Genomic DNA, 25,505 nt, shown 5'->3' on the forward strand with positions numbered 1-25,505 from the left:
TGCCGGCCGGTTGCTAAGCGCGTCAGACTCGGGGGTGGGAGCGGCGAAGCACCCACGTGACCAGGCGCTGGTAATTGAGCGCCGAGAGGGCGAGTTGGCGCTGGTGGTGCCGGTTCCGCGCTGTGGTTCGGCACACCGGCACCGGAGCCGGGCCGCTGCCATGGGCCTGGGCTCCAGCACCGAGCAGCCCGCGGAAACCTCCGAGGGCTTCCACCTGCACGGGGTGAGTCGCCTCCGCGGGGCCAGCGACCGTGGCCTGGCGCCCGCACCCACGCGCCGGGACGCCTGATCACTCGCCGAGGGCGGCAGAGGCGGGGTCCCCGCCCTAGCGCCGCGGTCGGGGTGGAGGGTGATGCCGCCTCCTCGGTGGGAGTTGCCGGCGAGAGGCGACATCGCGGCTCTCCCGGCCCCCCGCGCGTCTGGGGCCGTGGTCCGCCCGGCACCCGTCCCGGTGCCAGCTGTGCAGGAAGCGGGAGCGTTTCCTGGTGGTGTCGGGCCGCCGGGAATAGCACGTTTCCCGGGGGAAGATTGCACTAGGTCCAGTCGGGACACATTTGGGCACTTAGGTCACATTATGGTCGCCAGCTGTGTGCCGCACTCCGTGCTGGGCCTGAGGAGGCATCCAGCAACCCCGAGGCCCCGCTCATTGCCCCGGGGGGTCGAGGAAACCAAGTGGACGCCAGCTGCTGGTGGCCTTCGGGCGCACACCCCGCCCGTCGTGGGGTCGGAAAGGCTTCTGGGGCTCGAGGGCCAGTGCCAGCCGGCCGGGAAAAGTGGGAGCGGGAGAACCCCGCAGGAGGCTCGGAGAGCGCTTGCAGCGGGGGGAGGGTCTCCGTGTGAAAGATCGCGGAGGGGCGCGATGAGGCCGCGCGGGGAATGCCGCCGTCGTGTCCCTACGAGGAGGTGTGGGTGAGCAGTCCCGGGGAAAATGGAGATGGAGTGGGGTTTCTCGAGTCTGAAGGTGAGGCCAGGGGCCCGCTGCCCGATGGAGATTTGGGGTCGAGATTTGTATTGTGGAGAAGGAGTTGTAACGGAGGTGAGGGGACCAGGAGGATCTGAGAACCAGAATAAGGAAGGAGCCCCCTTTCCCTCGTGCAGCGTGGATGGCTGCAGAGACGAGTGCAAAGTTGCGTAGTCTGTTGTGATGGCGGGCTCTGTTGGATGGGTGGGGGGCGGGGAGCTAAAGAAAGGGTTTTCGGTGTTTTTTGCTTTTTAATTTTTAGATTGGTGGGGGAGAGGGAAGAGAGAGAAACAGAGAGAGAGAGAGATCGATCAACTCCTTGTTCCATTTAGGTGTGCAGTCATTGATTGAGTGTTCTGTGTTCCCTGACTGGGATGGAATCCACTACCCAGGTGTGCTGGGAAGAGGCTTGATCCACTGAGCCATGAGAAAAGGTTTTCTAAAATGAATGCTGTGTTGGCTTCAGAACCCAGAGATGACAGGACTTGTGCTGGGTGGTGGGCCTTCTCTAGTGGACGTCGTGGTGAGGCACCGTGCTCGGGAAAGGTGGACAGTGGGATGCACCCAGCAGGAGTCTTCCGACGGTTTGATGGAAGGCAAAGGAATTGAGGATATTGGCCAAAGGGAGGGGTGGGGGCCAAGGTGGGAGTGAAGACTGGAAGGTCACGTTGGAGAGGGACAGAGAAGAGATCCAGGGATTGGAGGATTTCATTCACGAAAACAGGTAGTTCTGAGCTACATACTTTGTGGCAGGGAACAGGCGAAGCAGCAAACAGCAGACATCGCCCGTTCTGTGCAGCTTACCTTCGGATGCCTGCAGGGAGCGAGGGGAGACAGACCGGAAGAGAAACATGTGATAGGTGGCCATCATTGCCAGGAGGAAAAGAAACACAAAGCAGGGTCGGAGGATACAGAGTGATGTGGGGTGCTGGTTCAGATAGAAGGGCCGACAGCTGGGAAAACAGGAGTGGACAGTGCCGGTGTTTAGGGGAAGAGCGTTCTGGGCAGAGGGAGGCCCGCAGGTGGGGAAGCTGGGGGGGGGTTGTGTGCTGGGATGGCGTGGTCCGTGTGACGAGGCGGCTGGTACAGATGGGGACCAGACTGTGGGGCACCCTGCTTGTTGTCCTGAAGATTTCAGACTCTATTCTGCGATGTGAAGTCACCGGGCAGTTTTAAGTGGAGGAGTGGCATTACTTGTTTACATTTTTTAAAACTGAAGAATGGTGTGCTGCCTTCTGTAAATGTTGGCATTTCTACTGGGTGCCAACACATGATAGGGGAGGGAGGATTCACCCGGAACCAACTGGTACGGGGCCGTGGTTAGCAGCAGGCTCTGGGGTGGGGTTTTTTTGGGTCAGATTCCTGACTAACTGAGTCCTTTTTCTCCTCTGTAAGTTGGGGTGAGTAAAAGGGTAAAATGAGGGACAGAGCAGGTGGTGCTGACCCCTGGCACCCAGCCAACCCTCCGGGAGGGGAGTGTAAGCTGCTGTCACATTGCTAATCACAAGAGGTTTTCTGATGGGGAATGTGGGGGAGGGGTTATGAGTTGTGGGGCTTTGGGGTTGGGTGTGATGGGAGTCCCCAGGAGGAGCCAGACAGAGGGCCATGCTTGTTGTGGGAGATGGGGGGTGAGGGGTAGGGTGGGCAGCAGCACAGAGTGTTTCCACTGCAGAGCCCTAGTGGGTGATGACAAGGCCCAGGGCAAGGGCAGGGGCACAGCGGACAGAGGACCCGGCCACAGGAGAGGGTAGGCAGAGGCAGTGGGTGGGCTGGAAGAGGGATGGGCCTGGAGACAAGGGGCCTGAGCCCCTGGACCTCATTAAAGATGGAGGCTAGTGGTTGTGGGCAGGTGCCGGGTGGCATGGCCTCAAGAGCGGGGTCTTACCAGGGAGGTGGAGTGGCTAGGGTCCCAAGAGGCCTCCGAGCAGGGAAGAGAGCTTCTCCCCAACCTATCTCAGGTTAATTGTCCTTTGGTTTTCAAAAGCCACCTAGTCCCAGCTTTCCCCTAAAGGGGTGGGGAGCAGGGCCTCTAGCAGGTGCCCTGAGCCAGGCTTACTAGGCCTCGAGTGGCACTCTCAGTGGCAGTCGTGGCAGCTTCTGGAGGTGGCAAGCGAAGGCTGAATTTGGTGATGCCGCCTAATGGCAGGGGCAGACGGGCTTCGATCGGAAAGCTCAGTGGTGACAGACAGCTGGGCTCTAGCGTGGTGGCTCCGGGACTGGAGGGACTGGGGGGTGGCAGAGGCCACAGGGCCTTCCCTGGCAGAAGTGTCCAGAACCAGAGGCCACAGGAGCCCTGTGCCCTCAGGGCTGGGTCTGGCTGATGCCAGACCAGCAGGGCATCAAGTGTTCACAGCCAAAGGCCTCTGGGAGTGGGGCCCACCTGCAGGGTTGGGACCTGGGGATAAAGGCCACATTGTTTGAGTAAGGCTCTGTAAATGGGGCCTTTGAGAGAGATTTCTACCATAGCTGCACGCCCTGGGTATTGTGCTTTGGAGACTGCTGGGGAGTTCAGGGCAAGGCAGGGAGTGGCCCCTGGCTAAGGTGTCCTGCGGGGGAGTGGAGGGTGGATGGTGAGGGGAGGAGTTGGTGCTCCTCGCCCCCTGGCTAAGGTGTCCTTCGGGGAGTGGAGGGTGGATGGTGAGGGGAGGAGTTGGTGCTCCTCGCCCCCTGGCTAAGGTGTCCTGCGGGGAGTGGAGGGTGGATGGTGAGGGGAGGAGTTGGTGCTCCTCGCCCCCTGGCTAAGGTGTCCTGCGGGGAGTGGAGGGTGGATGGTGAGAGGAGGAGTTGGTGCTCCTCGCCCCCTGGCTAAGGTGTCCTGCGGGGAGTGGAGGGTGGATGGTGAGGGGAGGAGTTGGTGCTCCTCGCCCCCTGGCTAAGGTGTCCTGCGGGGAGTGGAGGATGGATGGTGAGGGGAGGAGTTGGTGCTCCTCGCCCCCTGGCTAAGGTGTCCTGCGGGGGAGTGGAGGGTGGATGGTGAGGGGAGGAGTTGGTGCTCCTCGCCCCCTGGCTAAGGTGTCCTGCGGGGAGTGGAGGGTGGATGGTGAGGGGAGGAGTTGGTGCTCCTCGCCCCCTGGCTAAGGTGTCCTGCGGGGAGTGGATGGTGAGGGGAGGAGTTGGTGCTCCTCGCCCCCTGGCTAAGGTGTCCTGCGGGGAGTGGAGGGTGGATGGTGAGGGGAGGAGTTGGTGCTCCTCGCCCCCTGGCTAAGGTGTCCTGCGGGGAGTGGAGGGTGGATGGTGAGGGGAGGAGTTGGTGCTCCTCGCCCCCTGGCTAAGGTGTCCTGCGGGGAGTGGAGGGTGGATGGTGAGAGGAGGAGTTGGTGCTCCTCCCCGTGCTCCCTGGCTTAGGCTCCTTCCTGCCCCAGGGGTCTGCACTCAGCAGCTCCCATCACCGGCTGGGTTGGCCTTGGACCTGTCCCACAGAGTCTGGGGTCCTCTGGGATCTGGCCACAGGCTGCCTCCCCCCTGCCCTGGTTCTGTCTCTCCTGGGGCCGGCCCGTTTCCCCTGTGTGCTGGGCCCTCCCTTTCTGTCCACGTCTAAACCTTTCTGGGAGACCCTCTTGGCTTTCTCCAGAGGCTCGCTCCACCCTGTTCCACGTGGCCCGCTGGGAGCCGCCAGGACTGCCCTGGGCTCTCCTACGAGGCAGCTCTGGGAGCAAGACCTGTGTGTACCGATCAGGGAAGCAGCCATCTTTCCTAAAGAGGAAAACTGTGCCCAGGAAGGTAGCAGGGATGGAGCTTACCGTATGTCCCCACGTATAAGACGCTCCCATGTATAAGATGCACCCTAAGTTTGGGGCCCGAAATTTGTTTCTTTTTTTTTTCTTTTTTTTAAAATTTTTTTTAAATTTATTCATTTTTAGAGAGGAGAGAGAGAGGGAGAGAGAGAGACAGAGAGGGAGAGAGAGGAGAGAGAGACAAAGAGAGAGAAGGGGGGAGGAGCTGGAAACATCAACTCCCATATGTGCCTTGACCAGGCAAGCCCAGGGTTTCGAACCGGCAACCTCAGCATTTCCAGGTCGACTCTTTATCCACTGCGCCACCACAGGTCAGGCCGGGGACCCGAAATTTGAAAAAAATGTATGTATATTACATAAAGTTATTGAACTCAAGTTTTATTCATCATAAAATTCATACAACTCCTCATCACTGTCAGAACTCCCATCCATTAGCTTGTCCTCGTCTGTGTCTGATGACGAGTCATATGTTATTATTGCCTCTTCTGCAGATCCATCGATGGCATTTGAAATGCCACAACCACTGTATAAGCCGCACTCAGTTTTTAGACCCCAAATTTTTCAAAACGGGTGCGTCTTAAACATGGGGAACGTGGTGCCTTGACGATGCCAGTGTGTGGCTTGCCCGGAGTGGTTCGTGCCAGTGCGCCGTTTCCTTGTCGGGACACAGGGACTGGTGCTGGGCTGACATGCGGGCTGGGGGCTGCTTGGGTGCCACAGGGCTGGCGTGGTGACTGGCTTCCCATGGGACAGGTGCAGGAGAACTCCCCAGCCCAGCAGGCGGGCCTGGAGCCCTACTTTGACTTCATCATCACCATCGGGCATTCGCGGCTGGTGAGCTCCCACCCCCTGCCTCTGCTGTGTCAGTGCGTGTGCATGTGCATGTGTGTGTGTGTGTGTGTGTGTGTGTGTGTGTGTGTCTGTGAATGCCGCAGCTCTGCCCAAAGGAGGCCCAGCCCAGGCCCTGCCCCCTGTTTCTTCTGGAGGCCGGCCCTGCCCAGTGCTTAGTTCCTGAGCTCTCTGGGGTGGCCTGGAGGCTAATGGACTCTTGGAGATGGCCACAGGGCCCAAGGGACCTGCTTCTTGGGGCATGAGAGATGCCAAGGGGCAGCTCAGAGTGGGCCACACTGCAGCGCCCTGGGTCCAGCAGGCAGTTTGCTGGCTTTGTTGTGTTTTTTTTTGGGGGGGGGCGGCACCGAGGGAGGCAGGTTTAGGGAAGCTTGTGGGTAGTAGAGGTCACTGTGGCTGCACGCCCCGGCCTGGCCTGTGGACCTGGGCCCAGCCACTGCCCCGGCCCATCCCACACCAGGCCCTGCTGGTGCAGCTGGCCACCAAGGCCCTGGCCCCGTCTCAGACCCAGACTTGTCTGAGTGGCCAGGTTGGGTGGGGGGGTCCTTGGAGTCAGCCCTCTGCCCCCATAGAACAAGGAGACCGACACGCTGAGGGACCTGCTGAAGGCCAACGTGGAGAAGCCCGTGAAGCTGGAGGTGTTCAACATGAAGACCATGAGGGTGCGCGAGGTGGAGGTGGTGCCCAGCAGCATGTGGGGCGGCCCGGGCCTGCTGGGCGCCAGCGTGCGCTTCTGCAGCTTCCACAGGGCCAGCGAGCAGGTGTGGCACGTGCTGGTGAGTGGGGGCGGGCGGGGCGTGGGCGTGGGTGGGACGAGGTGGAGGTGGTGCCCAGCAGCATGTGGGGCGGCCCGGGCCTGCTGTGCGCCAGCGTGCGCTTCTGCAGCTTCCACAGGGCCAGCGAGCAGGTGTGGCACGTGCTGGTGAGTGGGGGCGGGCGGGGCGTGGGCGTGGGTGGGACGAGGTGGAGGTGGTGCCCAGCAGCATGTGGGGCGGCCCGGGCCTGCTGTGCGCCAGCGTGCGCTTCTGCAGCTTCCTCAGGGCCAGCGAGCATGTGTGGCACGTGCTGGTGAGTGGGGGCGGGCGGGGCGTGGGCGTGGGTGGGACGAGGAGCTGGGCAGCGGGCCACAGGCCGGGCACTGTGTGGGCAGGGCATGTGCAGGAAGGTGGTGAGCCAGAACCGTGGGGCGGGTGTGGGGGTGGCTGGGGGCACGGGGTGGGGCGTCGGGGCAGCCGGGATAGGACCCATAGCCGGGGTTCTGTTAGAGGACTCCCTGAGGGCAGGGTCTGGCCTCACTCGTTCCAGTGACCCAGACAGGGCAGCTCTCCACTCGCACAGCGTGCCTTGCTCCTGGCCAGCCACGTGGCCGTGGGCGCCTTTTTACCTGCTGTGCTCTGGTTTCTCATTCTGAAAGGGGGGGGGGGGGCTACCATCCGCTGGAAGACGGTTGTACGGCCAGAATGCCGCCACCGCCGCCTTAGTCTGTCTGTGGGGGTTTTTCCTGGCAGGTCCCTCAGAGCTGCTCTTGGCACTGGGCTGGTGCCTGAGGTCTGAGCCCTAGTGAATCTCAGTGACTGAGCTGTCACAGAGGTTGCTGTTAGTGTCTGTCACAGATACACATACGCATGTGACATGTGTGTCCCCTGCTGGTGCCCAAGTTGACCGAATGCTTGGTCCTACATCTTGAGGACGGGAGGGTGCCCTGAGCTGGAAACTGGCTGGTTTTCTAGCCTGCTGTTTGCTCACTGACTTCTTGGGGGAGCAGTCTCAGTCTTTTCGGCCTGCCTTGGCTTGTCATCAGTGCCCCGGGCCCATAATGCAAATCTCATGGTGTTTCTCCAGGGGGTTGGGAGTCGTCGTGTTTCCCAAGGGCCCCTCTAAGGAAGACTGTCATCTATGTCCTCAGTTCTGTGTCATCGGGGGTCTTCACCCGCACGCCTGCAGCATTTACAGTAATCAGTGGGCACTTGCTGTGGGTGGGCCCAAGTGTGGTTTTCATCGTTTACATATATTAGTTTTAAAATCTCAGCAACCCTATGAGTAAGCTCTATATATTCTACATTTAAGTTGGGAATCTGAAGCTGTGTCCATAGTCACCCCGCCAGCCATTGGTGGAGTCCCAGGAGTTGAACCCAGCTCAGATTCCAGAGCTCAGTGCTCTGAGCCATGCCACAGTGCTGCCCTCTGCTGGGCAGGCTGTGGACCTGCGGGAGGTAGGGGAGTTAGGAGGTAAGGTTGCAGAGTCTGGGCTTGAGACCTTGGCCTGGAGACAGAAGACAAATGTCCTGTGAATGATCTGGAGGGGCAGCTCCCCAGCCCCTCCCCACTCCAGTAGCAAGGCCAAGAGTTCTCAATTCTCTCCCCAGGATGTGGAGCCCTCCTCGCCCGCCTCCCTTGCTGGCCTGCGCCCCTACACAGACTATGTGATTGGCTCAGACCAGCTCCTCCAGGAGGTGAGGAGCCCAAGGCCTGGCCCTCCTCAGGCCCCGGCTGGGGTGGGCGGGACCGGCATTGTCCACGAGAAGCGCCTCAGTTTGTGAGGCTTCCCAGTCCCGTGCTGGGAACAGGACTCAGGCGACTTGTGTCCGTCACAGTCTGAGGACTTCTTCAGTCTCATCGAGTCCCACGAGGGGAAGCCCTTGAAGCTGATGGTTTATAACTCTGAGACCGACTCCTGCCGGGAGGTGTCTGTAACTCCCAACGCAGCTTGGGGCGGAGAGGGCAGGTACTTCCTGGGGCCCGGGGTGGGGGTGGGGGGCTGCAGGGCGGGCCAGGCCAGTGGGCACGGAGCCCAGCGTCCCGTGGTGGGGGTGGACGGCTGGGCCTTGTCCCCCGGGAGCCGTAGGCTGCCCATTGGTCCAGGAGGTACCCTTTCAGTCCCTTCACTGCCCCTGGGGGGTGGGGGTGGCAGAGGGAGGACGGGCTGTGGGGCACCGCCTGGATTGAATGTTTCCGACTTTGGCAGTCTGGGGTGTGGTATCGGCTACGGGTATCTGCATCGGATCCCAATCCAGCCCGCCAGCTACCACAAGAAGCCGCCTGGTGCTCCTCCGCCTGGCACCCCGTCGCCTGATGCCCCTCTACCCGGTACCCCACCACCTGATGCCCCTCTACCCGGTACCCCACCACCTGGTACCCCACCCCCTGGTGCCCTGCCACCTGGACCCACCCCCCCGGACTCTGCCGCCCCTTCCGGCCCAGAGATGGGTTCCAGGCAGGGTGACTACATGGAGGTACGTGGGGAGCACCTGCCAACCATGGGGCCGCGGGGTCCTCACGTGGGGAGTGAGGTCTGCGGGGGAGGGAGAAGAGTGTGGGGCCCCCCTCCCCACGGGCCTGTCTGTGGGGCCCTCAGGAGTCCCCCTGCTTCTGGGACCCGGTGGGATAGATGGTGCATTCTGGGACAGTGAGTCCAGGAGGTCGGGATGTGAGGGTAGCGGCAAAGCACCAGGTGTCACTTACGTTCTGTGAGTGGGAGCGAGGCTCAGAGGCAGGCAGGGCCTTGCCCAGTGCCCTAGCCAGTTTGCGGTGAAGTGGGACCAGGCGGGGTGTCCAGAGCCCCCGTGGGGCTGGTCACCTGGCCACATCTGCAGGGGAGGGGTGGCCTTGCCTTCATGGCTGTTGAGCAGTCACCTGAGTGCCTCTGGCACTGGGCTGGGGCCTGGGGCCTGTCTGGGGGGCACACGAGGACTGCTGGCCAGGCATGCTGTAATCCAAGGCAGGCCCTCTCTTCTGGTGGGTCGCTGAGGGGGCCCAGCCAGACGGGCCCCCGGGCTCCCCAGCAGGGTGGCAGGAGTGCTCCCGCTCCGGGCCAGCGCTGCGGGGAGGCTGGCCAGGCCCCTCTGGCTTCACCTCACCTGTAGAGAAGGGAGATCACCAAGGCCGTTGGCTCCTTCGGGGGGAGCGGCGCTTCTGGGGCATGCGGTGGCTGGGGCTTCGGCTGGACAGCACTGTCCGACTGCCCTCCCCCGGCCCCTTCCTCCCCGGCTCCCCAGGCCCTGCTGCAGGCTCCCGGCTCCTCCGTAGAGGGACTGCCTCCCGAGCCTGGGAGTCTCGGCCGTGCTGTGCCAGACCTCAGGGGGCTTCCACGTTCCGTGGAGACGCCTCTGCAGCCTCCGCCTCCAGTGCAGCGCGTCATGGACCCAGGTAGTGGGCAGGCCCCAGAGCGGAGGGTACCCAGGTAGTGGGCAGGCCCCAGAGCGGAGGCGAGGGGCCACACCCTTGGCACTGACATGGGCCCCTGGCACAGGGTTGGACTTGGGCGACAAGTCCAAGGAAGTACCAAAACCTTCCGCAGACCTACCAGCCCCTACTACATGCCAAGGTGGTGGCAGGTGGCCTGGCCCAGTGTGTAGGCTGGGAGACTGCAGTCCAGAAGGGGGCGGTGGCCTGTTCAGGGTCACAGCAGATGGGGGAGAGCAGGGTCAGGGCCCTCGCCGGGTGCCCAGTGCTGGGCCTCGTTCTTTCCTTAGAAACAGGCAGCAGGGAACCTCTTTGGGGTTGGGTGGGGGCGTCACCGCGGGCTAAGATGAGTGTTGGGCTGAGCCATGTGCCCCAGGAACAGGGCCCAGCGAGCCCAGGGGACTGGCCTTCAGCAGTCCGGGCTGTGTGCCCCTCCCCCTAGGCTTCCTGGACGTGTCGGGCATCTCCCTGGACAGCAACGCCGGCGCCTGGCCTGGCCTGCCCTCCCTCACAGAGCTGACCGCCACCTCTGTGTCGGCCCCCGGGCTAGAGGACGTTGGCTCCAGCAGTGGCTCTCACGAGCGCGGCGGTGAGTGGCCCGCCCCGAGTTCTCCGCTGGGTCTGGGCTGGCCTCCGGGAGTGTGCCCACCACAGGCACTTGCACGTGCGCTCTCTCCTCCCCATCGCTGCCTGGGGCGGGGTGGGGGCCTGCGGTGTGACTGCCCGGCCACCCTGAGCCCGGGCTCTGCGGGACAGGGGTTCACCGGTGTGACTGCCCGGCCACCCTGAGCCCGGGCTCTGCGGGACAGGGGTTCACCGGTGTGACTGCCCGGCCACCCTGAGCCCGGGCTCTGCGGGACAGGGGTTCACCGGTGTGACTGCCCGGCCACCCTGAGCCTGGGCTCTGCGGGACAGGGGTTCACCGGTGTGACTGCCCCGGCCACCCTGAGCCCGGGCCCTGCGGGGTGTGGGGGCCTGCAGTGTGACTGCCCCGGCCACCCTGAGCCCGGGCTCTGCGGGACAGGGGTTCACCGGTGTGACAGCCCGGCCACCCTGAGCCTGGGCTCTGCGGGACAGGGGTTCACCGGTGTGACTGCCCCGGCCACCCTGAGCCCGGGCTCTGCAGGGTGTGGGGGCCTGCAGTGTGACTGCCCCGGCCACCCTGAGCCTGGGCTCTGCAGGACAGGGGTTCACCGGTGTGACAGCCCGGCCACCCTGAGCCTGGGCTCTGCGGGACAGGGGTTCACCGGTGTGACTGCCCGGCCACCCTGAGCCCGGGCTCTGCAGGACAGGGGTTCACCGGTGTGACTGCCCGGCCACCCTGAGCCCGGGCTCTGCGGGACAGGGGTTCACCGGTGTGACTGCCCGGCCACCCTGAGCCCGGGCCCTGCGGGACAGGGGTTCACCGGTGTGACTGCCCGGCCACCCTGAGCCCGGGCCCTGTGGGGTGTGGGGGCCCGGGGAATGGGGGCCCGTGTCGTACCTGCCCCAGCCACCCTGAGCCCGGGCTCTGCGGGACAGGGGTTCACCAGTCACCCTGAGCCTGGGCTCTGCGGGACAGGGGTTCACCGGTGTGACTGCCCGGCCACCCTGAGCCCAGGCTCTGCGGGACAGGGGTTCACCAGTCACCCTGAGCCCGGGCTCTGCGGGACAGGGGTTCACCAGTCACCCTGAGCCTGGGCTCTGCGGGACAGGGGTTCACCGGTGTGACTGCCCGGCCACCCTGAGCCCAGGCTCTGCGGGACAGGGGTTCACCAGTCACCCTGAGCCTGGGCTCTGCGGGACAGGGGTTCACCGGTGTGACTGCCCCAGCCACCCTGAGCCCGGGCTCTGCGGGACAGGGGTTCACCGGTGTGACTGCCCCGGCCACCCTGAGCCCGGGCTCTGCGGGACAGGGGTTCACCGGTGTGACTGCCCGGCCACCCTGAGCCCGGGCCCTGCGGGGTGTGGGGGCCCGGGGAATGGGGGCCCGTGTCGTACCTGCCCCAGCCACCTGAGCCCGGGCCCTGCAGGTCTGTTCAGCATGCTCCTGTGCGTTCCAGGTGAGGCCACGTGGTCCGGGTCAGAGTTTGAGGTCTCCTTCCCGGACAGCCCCAGCGCACAGGCCCAGCAGGACCACCTGCCTCAGCTGACCCTTCCCGACAGCCTCACCTCTGCAGCCTCGCCCGAGGATGGGCTGTCTGCTGAGCTGCTTGAGGCCCAGGCCGAGGAGGCGCTGGCCAGCCCCACAGGCCCAGATGTCGGGGCGGAGGTGGAGGTGGAGGCGGCCGCCAGCCCGGCCCCGCGCTCTACCCCTGAGCAACACCCTGCCCTGTGACAAGGCCCTGATGGCATTTCAGGAGGCCCAGATGTGGGGAGGTGGCTCAGGCCACACTGCAGGGCCCAGCCCCTTGCCTGATTGCAACCCAGAATGTCCAGCTTCCTAGGCTGAGGCTTCGAGTGACGTGCAGGGACTGCTGCTGGTGGGGACTTTTGTGTCCACTCAGACCCTACTGGTCTCCAACAAATGACCTCCGGTATTGATTCCGCACGATGCTCCTGGCTTTGGGGAATTGTTGGGACACTTGAGAAATCTCAAGTCCTTTTGGGGAGGTGGGGAGCTGGGAGCAGCACCCCAGGTTAAGTCAGTTTGCAGGAGCTGGGATAGGAGAGTGGCTTCCTGCTGCTCCTGTGGGACATGGAACCTCCGTGGGAAGGAGAAGGAGGCACGGGCCTGGGGACGAACATCTTTTGGCCATGTACCCCAAGCTCCTGTTTGGTCACTGTGACTTCCCAGGAGGCAGCAGCGTCCAGACAGGACCAGGTGAGACGAGGGTGTCAGGAGGAAAGGGTTGGTGTGGAGTTTGCCTGATGCTGTAGCAGGCATCCCCAAACTATGGCCCGCAGGCCACATGCGGCCCCCTGAGGCCATTTATCCGGCCCCCCGCCACACTTCCAGAAGGGGCACCTCTTTCATTGGTGGTCAGTGAGAGGAGCACCGTATGTGGCGGCCCTCCAATGGTCTGAGGGACAGTGAACTGGCCCCCTGTGTAAAAAGTTTGGGGACCCCTGCTTAGAGCCTGCCTAGCTTCCTCCTGCACGGCCCAGCCAGCGCTCTGTCCTGGACGGCACCCAAGTCCTGGGGAACTCCGAGCCCCCGTTACCGTCTCTTCTGTCATGTGCCCTCGTCCCCGTGCTGCAGTGCACAGCTGGCTCATGTCACGGCAGGGGAGGCGGTGAACCTGCCTGCCTGGCCTGGGAGCTGTCGGGCTAGGCCTTTCGGCTGAGACGCACTTGTATTTGGACCATGGTGCCTCTTCTTCCCCTGGACCTGCACCTCATAGACCTGGTATCCCCAGGGATGAATCCTGTCAGCTCCCAAACTTACACAAGTCTCTTCTAAATGCACAAGGCATCCAGCCGGCCCCAGGGGTGATAGTTACAAATTTAAATTCACTTCCTAAGCAGACTGGTTCTCTTTACACACATCTCCCACCACAAGGGGAAATGAGAGGCCTGGACAAGAGTGGGTCAGGCTCTTCTGTCCTTCCCCATAGTATTGTCTGTGTGTGTGTGCACCACCAGGTGCCTTGGGAGGCTGAAGCTGGGATGAGCCCTCTGCTCTGCCCTGCAGGAAGAGGAGGGCACCACCCAGGGATGGCCCTTTGTCACAGGATGTCCTCTCATGCCTTGGCTTAAGTCCCTTACCTTCCCACACTCCGTGATTACCATGAAAGCTGCCTCTGGCCTTGTCTTCTAGCCTCTGTCACATGAAGTCCCCCCTTTGCCACTTGATTTATAATGTCTGCACTTAAAAGGAAATTCAGAGCTGTTAGGCCCACAGCATAAGGTACACAGACCAAGTATATGGAGGGAGGTTCCAAATTGGCAAACACTGTGTTCCCAACACTGACTGCATTTAAAACCAGCTCTGTCAAGCCCACCAGAGCTGCTAGGCCTGCAAAACAGAGGCCTTGTGTCCAAAGGTGGTGCTGGTGCCGGGTTCCTGGCCCGTCTGGCCCAGTGTCCACCTGCAGAAGTCCGGGAACGGCGCAGAGCCACCAGCAGCCTGCGCCCCGAGCAGCGTCCCTTCTTGGCAGCCTGGCCCAGGCAGCTCACCCAAGGGTTCCGGTTCTCCTCACCTTACACCCCCCAAAGGAGAAAATGGATGTCAATGCTAATTCCAGGGTAGACATGAAACCACAGATTTCTTAATTCCTTTATAATCTGCTACGAAGGAAAATGACAAGTGAAAAAATAAACATACTGCACTCCGAATACTTTAACTAAAGCCTTTATTTTGTACAACTGAAATACAGATTTTTAACCTTTTGGCATTGCAGACTGTCAAATTTTCTGGAAACTTGCTGGACTGGAAGAAAAGGAAAAGTACAGCCATGCTGGGGTCAGCTCCGTGGCAGGAGGGAGCGTGGCCCTAGCTCGGCACATGGGGCGAGGTGGCCCCTCATGCAAACACCACTGAGGGCTCACAAATGAGGCGCGGTTATTTTTTTGACATTAATTCACACCTATGGCTAAAAAAGGGCACTAAAAGTGCATCGCTGTATCCAACAGATAGAAAGGATTGTTTAAAAAAGCCGGCTGCTCTCTGGAAGGGAGGGGAGGACTCAGTGGGGACAGGACAGGTCTGCTCAGTCCTTCAAAGAGCCCAAGGCAATGACTGGCCACTTTCCGGAGGAGGCTGCCCAGCAGTGAGGGAACCATCTCTAAGGTTGTGCGAATCAGACTCCACCAGGAAGGTGGGGACCCAGGCCCATCAATCAGTGCCTTCAGCTGCTCCTGTGGAGATGAGACAAGACCTCCCCCTCCCTCCCCGTCCCGCTGCTGGGGAGGGGACTGGCCTGGGATCAACTGCCCTCTGAAGGCACTTGTGCTTCTGGCTTTATACAGGAGGCTTGTCACATGTAGTCTGATGGGGAGGGCCATTGTTCTAGTGTGAATACAAATGACCTCAGGGAGAATCCAAAGTGTATTTTTTCTGCCAAAAGTTGAAGTGTTTATCCCTAATAAGTTATATTCTGTACAAGATCCAAATGACTATGAAAGCTTTAGACTGTTAGAACAGTGAACAGAAATCTGGATATAGGTATAACAACAAAAACCTGCATATAAAACTGGAAAAACAAACGTATATTTCCAGGCTATAAATTATCAAATGAACTCACCATGATATCCTTTTACTGATACCGTAAGTTTTAGGTAGCATTTAAATGAAGTTAAAATTTCACCATGGTCTTCAGTTTTGATGGCGTCACACTGCTCACCCTGAGCAAGAACCCATGGTGCCACCGGACCTTGCCGGTAAATAAAACAGCTCGGAGGAAGGAGGGACAGCCACCCTCCCGCGGCTGCGGAGCCGTCCGGGTGCTGGGTGGTGCGGAACTACTGGGCACACGAGTCCAAGTGCTGTGACCCGGCCTTGGAAGGTCAACGGGACAGCCACCCCTCCCGCGGCTGCGGAGCCGTCCGGGTGCTGGGTGGTGCGGTACTGGGCACAAGAGTCCAAGTGCTGTGACCCGGCCCTGGAAGGTCCACAGAGCCTCCTCCGAGAACGCATCCGAGGCGCCGTATCAAAAACCAGCCCGACAATGATTTATTAGGAAATGGGCTGGCTCTCAGACTGCAACAGCACGTTCCTATTAGAAAGAACTGTTTTAAATGGTGAAAACAATTTTTTAATGACAACTGGAAAAAGCCTTCATAGGTACTAGTGAGTGGAATGTACTCAGAAAAGCTACAGAGCGTATCAGTTGGAACTGGCAGGTGTGGCCCCAGCGATGTCTAACGTGCTAACAGACAAGGACGACAGGACGACGTCCTTGGAAACAGCAGGGAGCCAGGTCGGCGTGGCCTGTTGGTTCTCTGCATCTCACGAGAAGTTCGCTGGGGTCTCTTCCGCCCTGTGCTCTGCCTCCCCGGGACCTCTTAATCTACACAAGAAGACTGGTTTCTATATTACATTTTGATTAGTCACTTCAACTGAAAGAGAATCTCGGTCCATACCAAACTGGCCGTTAGAAGTCTTGTTCCCGCTGGGGCTCAGTGGGCTTCCTAGGACTACTCTAGGGGCCACAAAGGAAGGTCAGTAAATGAACGCCACGTGCGCTGGCCACCCTTCACGTGGACTTCTGTCGGTAATGGAGGGTGAGGTCGCCACCGCTCTTCCAGATAAAGTGTTTCACTGTGCGAAGGTCCATATTTGGATCCAAAACCTGAATAGCAAAAAATAAAATGTCAAAGCCTCCAGTATCTAAGACCTTTCCTGTTAACTCGGACTCATCGGGGTGCAGCTTGTCCACTCCTGCCCCAGGCCTGAGGGTGGCTGCTCTTGCTGCCATGGCTGCCATGCACGGGCACAAGCCTGGGCACAGGGGGATGTGCAGCCATGTGGCGAGGCCAGCAGCACTGTCCTCAGCCATTCCTCTGAGAAAGGCCTCCAGTGCATCTTGGTTTGAAACAGCTCCACCCCCCTCCACTCCAATCCCAAACTAACAACAGAATTTGCTCTGCGAATCAGGACGGTCCTGCGTCCTCTTTGTTAGGCGCCTCACAGTAGGTGGGAGCCCCCCCCCCCCCCCCCCCCCGTTACTTTGAGTCTCTTTAAAAGCAGACTAGGGAACCCGTTATAATCACACCCCATCGTGTGACTGACTGAGCACCAGCCCCAGAAAACGGGGGCCCATGGTCTACAGTCCACTTACCTGGTCCTGGCACAGAAGTTCAATTTTCTCCTCTGCCAACACAGCAATATCCTCCTCTTTTTCCTGTTCTCCTGGCTTGTCATTGTTAGAAGAGCTGGTGGTTTGAGACTCACTGTCCAAGTTGATGATTTTCTCATAAACGTGCTCCATCACTTTCCGGACCTGGAGCATGTCACTAGCAGAGAGTCTATCTCTGTAAAAAGCCAAGGGCCGGCTGTGACACCAGAAAATCACTGCGTATTATCTCTTCCTTATTCTTTGGTGTAAACATTTGGTAAAGATGAAAACGTACCACAGACATGTAAACCAATACAGTTTTTAGTCATTGCCTTAATCCGTTTTTAGAGCTCCCAACAGATTTTCTAGTGTCTTAAGACACGATTATACACAACTAGGTGAGGCAGTACTACCTTACACATCCATGAAGAACAGCGTTCTGGGCTTTGCAGCTGGACAGACCTTCCCAGAGTGCTGGGGACGCGACGCCCTGGAGGGGAAGGCGGTCCGGGGCTAGCAGGCTCCCACGCGCGCTCCGTGCACGCCTCCTGGGGCCTGTCCCCCACGGCCACGGCCGGAGTCTCAGCCTCCTGCCTGAACTCCAGACCCATAAACCCAACAGCTGACTGGGCAGCTCCAGCTGGCCAAGCCACAGGAGCCTCACACTCAACATGTCCAAACGGGTTCATCAACTTCCTCACCCCCAAACCGACTTCAGTATCTCTGATGTCAGTTCATGGTCAGACCAAGTGGGCTCAGGCTCAGCTCTGAAAGCCACCTTGAGTTTAGGGTCATTCAATCCAGCTGAAGTGACATCGAGACTTGTTCCTGTGTGCGCAGGCAGCTGGGTGGGAGGGTAGCAGACGCACAGATGAGCAAAGTGCCTAGCCATGTGTTGAGAATTACTGCAGCTGTTGGATGGGATAATGGAGGTTCACTCTCTTCTTTTTTTGTATGTTTGGAAATTCTCCCCAACAAAAGGGTTTCCAGTCTTGATTTTGTTAGGACATACATCAGTGAACCTCTTCATTCATCCTCTGACTTCCCTCCTAGTTATGTGTTCACCCCACAGCCAGGCTGCAGCTACGCAGGGCCTCGCGGGTTTCCAGTGTCTTGTGGACGCTTGCCTTCCACGTCCTGGATCAAACCTTCCCTGCACCTGGAATCTCTCTCTTGTCAGGTTCTATCCACTTACATGTCCAGGTCAAATTCCATGTCCTTCGAGAAGCCGTTCTGGAAAGTTCCAATCAAAGCTTCGTATCTTTTCCCTACGCTCGTGATTTCTTAAGTCTCCATAAAAGCAGTTATTAGACACCCGTTATATCCTATACCATAAATTATGGCAAGAGATAAATCCATGCTTTATTTTTGAAGATTTATAGCCTACCACAGTAGACATTTAGTAAATGGTTAAATTGTTTAAATTTTTTATATGAAACTAGTCTTAGATCTAGTATTTGCCTCCTTTGCTATAAAAGCAATAATAAGGAGTAAAAAAAATTCTCTCTGGGAATTATTTAGATCAAAGTATCACATCATACTATGTTTACTTACTTTTTTAAGGTTTTTGCTCCCGAAGATGCATGAGGTTGGAGGTAGAAAGGAATTTTGTTGAATTTGGGCATATTTTTCTGAAATATTAAAAGGAAAAAATGGCATAATAGTTTCTATTAGCTGATAAAATGATGTCAATAGGAAAACATGATTTATAAGTTAAAAGTTGTTTTACAATTATATCACTTTCTAAGAAATTTATAGTAAGCTATCAAATTATCTAAGTCAGCCTTAGACAAAATGTATCCAAAAGTATAATTTTTAGTTTTGTAATAAAAGACAGTATGTAATGTCAGTGGCAATATCAGTTTGCAAACATGGCTCTTTTCAAAGAACAATTCAAGGTATTAAAGGGAAACAGATTTTATTTTAATTCTTTAAGCCATACAAACCAAAATCTCAATTTTACATTAAACTATTAGGGATGAAGGCCCAAACAAAAATGTCAGTGTCTTGAGAGAAACCCACCACATTCACCTTTGAGCAAAACCATGTACTCTCTGGTGAGGCCCATCATTCGACTGGAAGGCCAGTCAAGTCCTCCCCCTTGCCTTCCCTCTGACATCAGAGTGAGGTCTGAGGTTTTACACGAGAGGGGAAACTTCAGCCAACCACCTAGATGTCCACATGAAACAGACCACACACTTAGATGAAGGATAAAATGAACCGGTCATCCTTCCCCTGGGTATTAATCCCCTCCGGGCCTCCATGCCATGTCCTATATGGATGTCTCTTCTCAGGAATAAGCCACAGGTCTAAAGTCATCAACACATCCCAGGTGAGTTTCACACTCAAAGGAAGTAGTGGTTTATGGGGAGCTCAGACTTAAGAGAAGACCACAGAATATCCATCAGGTGTCACACTGGCTTTAAGTTCTTGGAGGCAGAATATCAGGGACAGAAAACAAATTTCTGAAGGTTCTATAGATTAAATCTCTTTTCACATGGCTTTAGGAATATACAAAATAGGTCAACAGCACAGAGGAGAGTCTAGAAACAGACCCACGTATACATAGAAATTTAGTATATGATAAAGATAGCATTTCAAATTAGTAGAAAAAGGATGGGTTATTTAAAAATTGTACTAGCACACTGGGTATCTATTCGTAGAAAGTTAGCATCCTACTTCAAACAGAATAAATTCTAATAGATTAAAAATCTAGACATAAACAAGTATAAACATACTAGAGAATACAGGAGAACATTTTTGCTACTCTGGAGTGGGAAATGCCTAAGCAAGACATGAAACTCAGAGCCATAAAAATTCAATCTGATCATATAAAATTAGAACTCTGCCTGACAAAAATATCATGAACAAAATAAAAATTCAATTGAGAGGCACAGATTATAGTCAAAGAGTTAGTATTCAGTATGAAGAACTCTTACAAATTAATAAGGACGACAACCCACCAGAGAAATGAGTAAGGAATACACACAGGCAATTTACAGAAACAGAAAACGGCCAGTATGAAAAGGTGCTTAACCTCACTACAAATGAAAAAACCCCAAACCATATTAAAACAATGAAATAGTATCTGTCCATCTTTTAGCAAAGACGAAACATATCCAGAGTTGAAAAGGGTGTGGGGACACAGGAACTCAGCATTGGGACCGTTGGTGAGAGTAACCTGGGACAGCCTTGGTGGAAGGCAGTTTGGCAGTATCTATCAAAATGTAAAATGTGCATACCCTTTGATCCAGCAATTCCACTTCTAGGAATTTATCCTAAAAAGCACACAAACATATATGTACAAGGATGTTCACTGAAGCATTGTTTGTAATAGAAAACATTGGAAACAACTTAAATGCCCATTAATAGGGTACTGGTTAAATTATGGAACATTTTATACAATGGAGCATTATATAGTCATTTAAAAGAAATGATCCATATGTAGAGACATGAAAAAATGTTCAAGATATATTTTAGGTGAAAAAAACACAACACCCAAGTTGCAGAACAGTATGTATAATATAGGAGATCCTGTGCAAAACTAAACTATATGCATATATACAGATAATACGCTTATCAGTAAGCATAGAAAAAAGTACTAAAGTCTATGCACTAAACTGTTAACAGTTGTACCTCTGGGGAGAGGGACTGGGAGTGAATGGAAGAGAAGGAGCACTGAGAAAGGGATGGGAGTTTCACTTGAGTGATTTATTTTCTCTAATATTATTATCATTAAAAACCAACAAAGATACAAACATAAATATCGATACTACTTCTGGAGCTCTGGAACCGCAGGGATGCAGAAGAGCATTCTACCTGGCAGTATAGTTTAAAAAATTTTTTTCCCTTAATAAATTTATTCACATAAAGGGAGAGTGTGGAGGGTCTGGGGGTACACGGAAGGGCCCCGGGAGACAAGGGGACCTCCAGGTAGAAGGTGCTTTGGAATAAGAACAACAACAGGAGCTACCACCACTCCCTCCCCACTCCCCAATTAAAAAGACACAAAAATAGACAACTCTGAAGCAAATGGGGAGCAGGGGAGTTCGGGTGCTGAAAGGGTGTCACGGGCACCAGGACAGCCCCTGCACCAGCGGGCAGAACAGCGGGAGCCCTCACTGGAGGCCACCCGGTTGTCACTGACGCGGGAGACACGAGAGTCACTGCAGACACGGCACCAGCCTGGGCCAGCACAGGGCTGTGTGGCGGTCACAGCGGACACTGCCCGAGTGGTTGCCCAGGGCACACAGCTGGCCTGTGGGGCCTCTGGCTTTGTCGCTGGCACTGTCCCACAGCTCAGCGGCTGCAGCGAGAAGGCTGCACCCACTGAACTTTTCTTTTTTTTTTTTTTCCAACTGACCTTGGTTTAATGGAGCCTCGGGAGGCAGACAATGGATTAAGATGGAACACAGGATTCGGGGGAATCTTTGAACTGTACTAACTTTTTGGTACTTTGTGTTTTCTTGGGCAGTCTAGTTGTTATCAAAGCTTAAGGTCACACAGTTTAAAGCAGTTCTGAGTTTGCTTCATGATGCGGAGAGAACACCAGGGCGAAGTGGGAGCGGAGGACACTTACATCCACAGTGATGTCAATTACCCATTGTGGCACCGTCTCATTGAGGAGCATGGACTCCGTCTCGCCTCCCGAGTCCCGGCAGAGCAGCCTAAACACATCCACCGGGCAGTGAGTGACACAGCAAGCACAGGTGACAGTCAGTGTGACAAACATTAGGCGAAGGGACAGGGCCCTTACAGAGTTCATTCAGGGTAACCCCACTCAGCTGAGAATAGTGTGCAGCCAGCTGAACGACTCGCTCGGCTGGGAGAGAGACGAGCCCTACAGCTCAGACCAGGCCCGAGGCCAGGCCTTCCCTGGGGCTGCCTCCCTCAGTCCCTGCGTGGTGACAGGAAACCTGGCTGTAGGTAAAGCACCTCCAGAGCAGGGCACAGGCTACAGCATGTAACAGCGGCCAGGGTATCTCTGGTAACCACACTCTCAGGAAACCCCCATCAAGCAAGAGGGCCCTGCGCTCAAGGAAAAGAACAGCATTTTTCCACGCGGCCCAGAGAAGCCTCGTGAACTTCTCCCTGACTCCGCCAGGGCCATGCGGGTCCCACGGAGGCGAGGCCGGTCTAGCTCTCTCCTGCAGGGCCTCACGGAACAGCCACTCAGGTCAGGCTGCTGTTGGGCCCTGAACTTCCCAGGAGTGGCTCAGTCCTCCTCCCTGACCCCGCTGGAGGGAAGCTACCTACTCTGATGCTGTCCTTGGACAGGGACTCCTGGTGGTGTGGTCTGCGGGCTACGTGAGAGGAAGCGCAAGTTTCCTGCAGAAACCACTGAGAAGATGCCTCAAGGAGGGGATCGACCTCGTTCTAACAGCAGAGGCTCAGCTCGGAGACGGAATGGGGTCTAATAGCATCAGCCACTTTACTATCTCAGGGGATGAAAAAGCTATGCGACCTGACCCCTCTAGATGTTAATAACAAACAACGTACAACATCTGTTTGAATCAATACTTCTTAGCTTTCTGAGGCCTCCAGCCCCCCTTACCTGAACAGTGTGCGGCCTCCAGCTTCACCAAAGATGACAGGAGTGTGGGGGGGCACTTGAAAATACCCATTTCCCTTCTGCACGCGGTTCTCCTGCTCCCCATTTACTAGGAGAAGACACAGACGGGGTCAGAGGCTGAGTTAGTGCTATGGACACGGAGGCTAAACACTGTGTTTACACAGGCTCCAAACACGAAGATTTTTATAGTCCAAAGTCCTGTAAGTCAACCAGACTCAGAAATAAAGGCCAAAAAACCCCAAACCAAATTTCTAAAAATAAGAAATATGGCAGCCGGTGATACACCTCCTGAGAAGTGACTGCACTGTAGGTGGTGTTAATACAGAAGGATTAATGTTTGAGATTTGAAACAAAAACAGCCATTTACTTGAGCCACAGAGCAGTCTAGGACAGCCTGTTTATAAATGGTGATCTCAATTTTTTTTTAGTAGAACACCAAGCTCAGAAAAAAAAAAATGTTTAATGACAGCCATAGCTAATTGGCAGAGGTATCAGTGAAAAATAAAATCCTTGAAGAGACCATAATCCTGTTTTTATTGTTCTCCGCAGATTTCATTTCTCTGCTTTCTTGTAAGCTTTTGACCCAAGAGCAGCAGACCCCGCCCCAGCGCCAGCTTGCTCAGAAACATTCCCTATGACTCCGAGCACTCTCGCCCTCTGCAACCCCAGCGCCCTCAGAGCCTCTCTCTCGGCACCCAGTGCTTCTGTCTGCTCCCGCAGTGCTCTGTGTAAGCGCTCTCTGCCCCACCAGGACGTCAGTGCCTGCAGGACAGGGTCCATGCCCACTTGTCATCATTACCTTCACCTACAGCTCACTGCAGACCTCAGTACTCGCGCTACCCAACAAGTATAACCTGAGCAGCTTCTGAGCATCCACGAGCACAGAGCAGGTGCAGCAGGAGATAACCACAGACTGTGGAGTGTCCTGAGCTCTGGCTGGGCGCCCTGCCTTTACTGTGGCAGGGTGACTTTAAGAACGTCTTGGGGTTTCCTGTGACTTCTTCCTTACTCCCCCAACCAAAGCCTGGAGCCAAGAGGTGCTGACTATACCACTGTTTCTTGATTACTTAATCTTTATCATATACTTGGGCCTCTGAGGGCATCCTGTCTAACTGTCATGTCATAGATGGAGCAGGACAAACCAAGAACAGGAAGTGATATGCCCATAGCTACACAGCTGATAAATGGCAGAGCCCATACCAGAATCTATCAATAGCTTCTCAACCCTCTGGGGAGAGACTTTTCTATTGAGGTTCTCTGGGTCACAGTTCACTGTACCATTCTGATGGGGCGGTGGCATAAAAGAAAAGCCACCAGGGATGGGATCAGTGCCCTCTGACAGGGACAAGAGGAGATTGGCTTTCAGGGAAGCATGTTATCCTTGCAAAAGAGATTTAAACTTCAAAAATCATTACGGATGAGTTGGTGAGGCAGAACAGCATCTGACAGGAGGTGCCCATCACTGCTGACCACTGGCAGTGGGCACTCGGCAGCAGAGTCTTCAGAGAATTCAGAGAACCTTCAGCAGAGTAAGCCCTCAATAGGTAGGACACAAGGAATTTCAACCAGCTGTAGGTTACACACCCGCTGTTGAACCTTAAGGTCTTCCTCCCACCTTTCTTGAATCAAACTGAGCCAAACTCATACATCCAGACACGGCCTCCTCCGCAGCCCAGAGGGAGCTGCTGCCTCTGCCTGCGGCACACACAGCTTTGCAATGTCCTCGGCAACATTAATTCTACAGACACACTGTTCACTTTTCCTGACGCTTCTATGTTGAAATTTGATTTTTTAAAAACATTGAGAGCCAAGATCAGGTGCTCATCAGACTAGGTAGTAGCAAGATTTCAGGCCCACAGGAAGTACAACACAAGGCCAAGCCCGGCTTTCGGATGCAGCTCATCAGCTAGCCAGCTCTGCAGGGAAACGCAGCAGGTCCGGGACACTGAGAACTACCTCTGAAACAAGCAGGCTAAGCCGCCCACTTTTAAGGACAAAGGTCATGTGAGTGTACAGGGTTTATTCTAGCTTGAGCAGTGTCACTGAGAGGAAGAAGTTCCTTGGAATTTCAGTTAAGACTGGATGGATATTCTTACTTTGAGATGAGGAAGAGGAGGCAATAAATTGGGCACACCTCTAATATTATGACATAATTTAGCAAATGCTTAAAATATTTCTTAGCATAACCACCAGTGGAAGCCGCTCTGAATTCTGAGTGATCTGTAATCACATGTTCTGATATAAAGCACCAACCGTGGTTGACTTCATTCTCTTCTTCGTCCATGGGATTCACATGTGTCCTAGGCCAGTACTCCAGCAGTGCCTGGAGTAGAAGCCCTCCTAAGTTCACTGCCAAGGAGTTCACGAGAGAGAAAAAAAATGGAAAAGAGAATTACTAGTTTTCACCTAAAAACAGAAGGAAAGAAATATTCCCTCTAATGTTTCCACATATCCCAATGTTAAATTCTTAACCCAATGCCAATGACGTTTACAAGCAAGACTTCAGAGATTTTGCCAAATCCATTAAAATTTTATGTTAGGATGTTTAAAATGGTGGCAGTATGGAGCAAACATACTCTCTTTGGTTGTTCAGATATAGCCAGTCTTTAAAAATGAGCAAACCCAACAGGAGCTCCATTATTTAAAAGGCTATTTCCAAATAACACCACTGAAACCGTATTTTTATCCAGTTCGTGTTACATTCTGGAGAACACCGGCCAAAGATATCATCAACGAAACATCCCAGACTCTTACAAAGGCGAGCACACAGTACAGCAGCACAGACCCACGGACTCACGTTTTGGGTCGGACCCGTCAGGGCTGCTGAAGCCAGCATCTTTTGCAGAAACCCAAGCAGCAAAACAGTCACTCTCATCCAAAGTAATTGTCAACATCTGTCAAAAAATAAAAAATTATTAGTGGCATTTCAGTTGTATACATTCTCCAAATAAGTATCTAACTCTGTCTTTATTTCTACTATTTAAAGTGCTAAGCCACGAATTCAGAACAAAAGTGTGTCTCATGCGGTTCAATGCAACTACAACTTAATTTACTGGGGCACCAAATGGCATTTAAACCGCATTTTGCAAAAATTAACGTAATTTTTCCCCTTTCACACTTAAAAACACAGGAACCTGTAACTAATAATACTTAATTCTGAGCTGTATTAGAAAATTTCAAGTATCTCAAATTACACAAATGTCAATTGCTGACTCACCCCTGTTTTTAAGTCTACTGAGAACCAATTTGGCACATATACCATCTTAAATCTTTTCTTAATTTCATCTTCAAAGTCCACTTTGCCAAGATCTTCCACTTTACATGCCTATATATCAAAAAGAAAGCATGATAATTATCAACATTAAGTGGACTCTGACTTAGCTATTCAAATTTTACCCATTTCCACACTGGGTCGTTCCAGCTGAGTGGGTGAGGGGAAGGTGGCTACTGGCACCCGTCTGGGAGACAGAGGTGAGGCACGCTGCCAAACACTTCACCACGCCCGGGAC

General features: G+C 55.3%; 2 protein-coding genes and 1 long non-coding RNA gene across 7 annotated transcripts in view; 1 reads left to right on the forward strand and 2 right to left on the reverse strand.

Moving 5' to 3' along the window:
* The first annotated feature begins 55 nt into the window (after positions 1-55).
* Positions 56-12,319, forward strand: GORASP1 (golgi reassembly stacking protein 1). 4 transcript variants are annotated; one of them, XM_066351998.1, is made up of 9 exons: positions 56-223; positions 5,449-5,529; positions 6,117-6,320; positions 7,911-7,997; positions 8,139-8,269; positions 8,510-8,777; positions 9,540-9,690; positions 10,169-10,315; positions 11,769-12,319. In XM_066351998.1, exons 1-9 carry the CDS (start codon positions 161-163, stop codon positions 12,041-12,043), a joined length of 1,407 nt encoding a protein of 468 aa, XP_066208095.1. In that variant the 5' UTR covers positions 56-160; the 3' UTR covers positions 12,044-12,319. The 4 variants fall into 4 exon arrangements, with proteins under 4 accessions (XP_066208095.1, XP_066208096.1, XP_066208099.1 ...); XM_066351999.1 differs by lacking the exon at positions 56-223 and adding an exon at positions 406-537; XM_066352002.1 differs by lacking the exons at positions 56-223; positions 5,449-5,529; positions 6,117-6,320 and adding an exon at positions 6,370-6,466.
* A 149-nt stretch (positions 12,320-12,468) lies between these two features.
* The window catches only part of LOC136382571 (uncharacterized), a 420,231-nt gene continuing 407,194 nt past the window's right edge, over positions 12,469-25,505 (reverse strand). Inside the window, exon 2 of the long non-coding RNA XR_010747258.1 lies at positions 12,469-12,599. This is a non-coding gene — a long non-coding RNA (uncharacterized lncRNA). The remainder of the gene's footprint in view (positions 12,600-25,505) is intronic.
* Positions 13,984-25,505, reverse strand: part of WDR48 (WD repeat domain 48) — a 38,049-nt gene continuing 26,527 nt past the window's right edge. The window contains exons 12-20 of one of the 2 annotated variants that reach the window (XM_066351996.1): positions 25,214-25,321; positions 24,794-24,890; positions 24,250-24,345; positions 21,979-22,084; positions 21,004-21,091; positions 19,667-19,702; positions 17,979-18,055; positions 16,428-16,620; positions 13,984-15,938 (exon numbers count right to left, since the gene is read on the reverse strand). In XM_066351996.1, the coding sequence (XP_066208093.1) occupies positions 15,843-15,938; positions 16,428-16,620; positions 17,979-18,055; positions 19,667-19,702; positions 21,004-21,091; positions 21,979-22,084; positions 24,250-24,345; positions 24,794-24,890; positions 25,214-25,321 (897 nt within the window). In that variant the 3' untranslated portion in view covers positions 13,984-15,842. The remainder of the gene's footprint in view (positions 15,939-16,427; positions 16,621-17,978; positions 18,056-19,666; positions 19,703-21,003; positions 21,092-21,978; positions 22,085-24,249; positions 24,346-24,793; positions 24,891-25,213; positions 25,322-25,505) is intronic. The other variant, XM_066351997.1, reaches the window with a different exon arrangement.

This window comes from Saccopteryx leptura, chromosome 10 (assembly GCF_036850995.1).
Source record: "Saccopteryx leptura isolate mSacLep1 chromosome 10, mSacLep1_pri_phased_curated, whole genome shotgun sequence".
NCBI classification, from domain to species: Eukaryota; Metazoa; Chordata; class Mammalia; order Chiroptera; family Emballonuridae; genus Saccopteryx; species Saccopteryx leptura.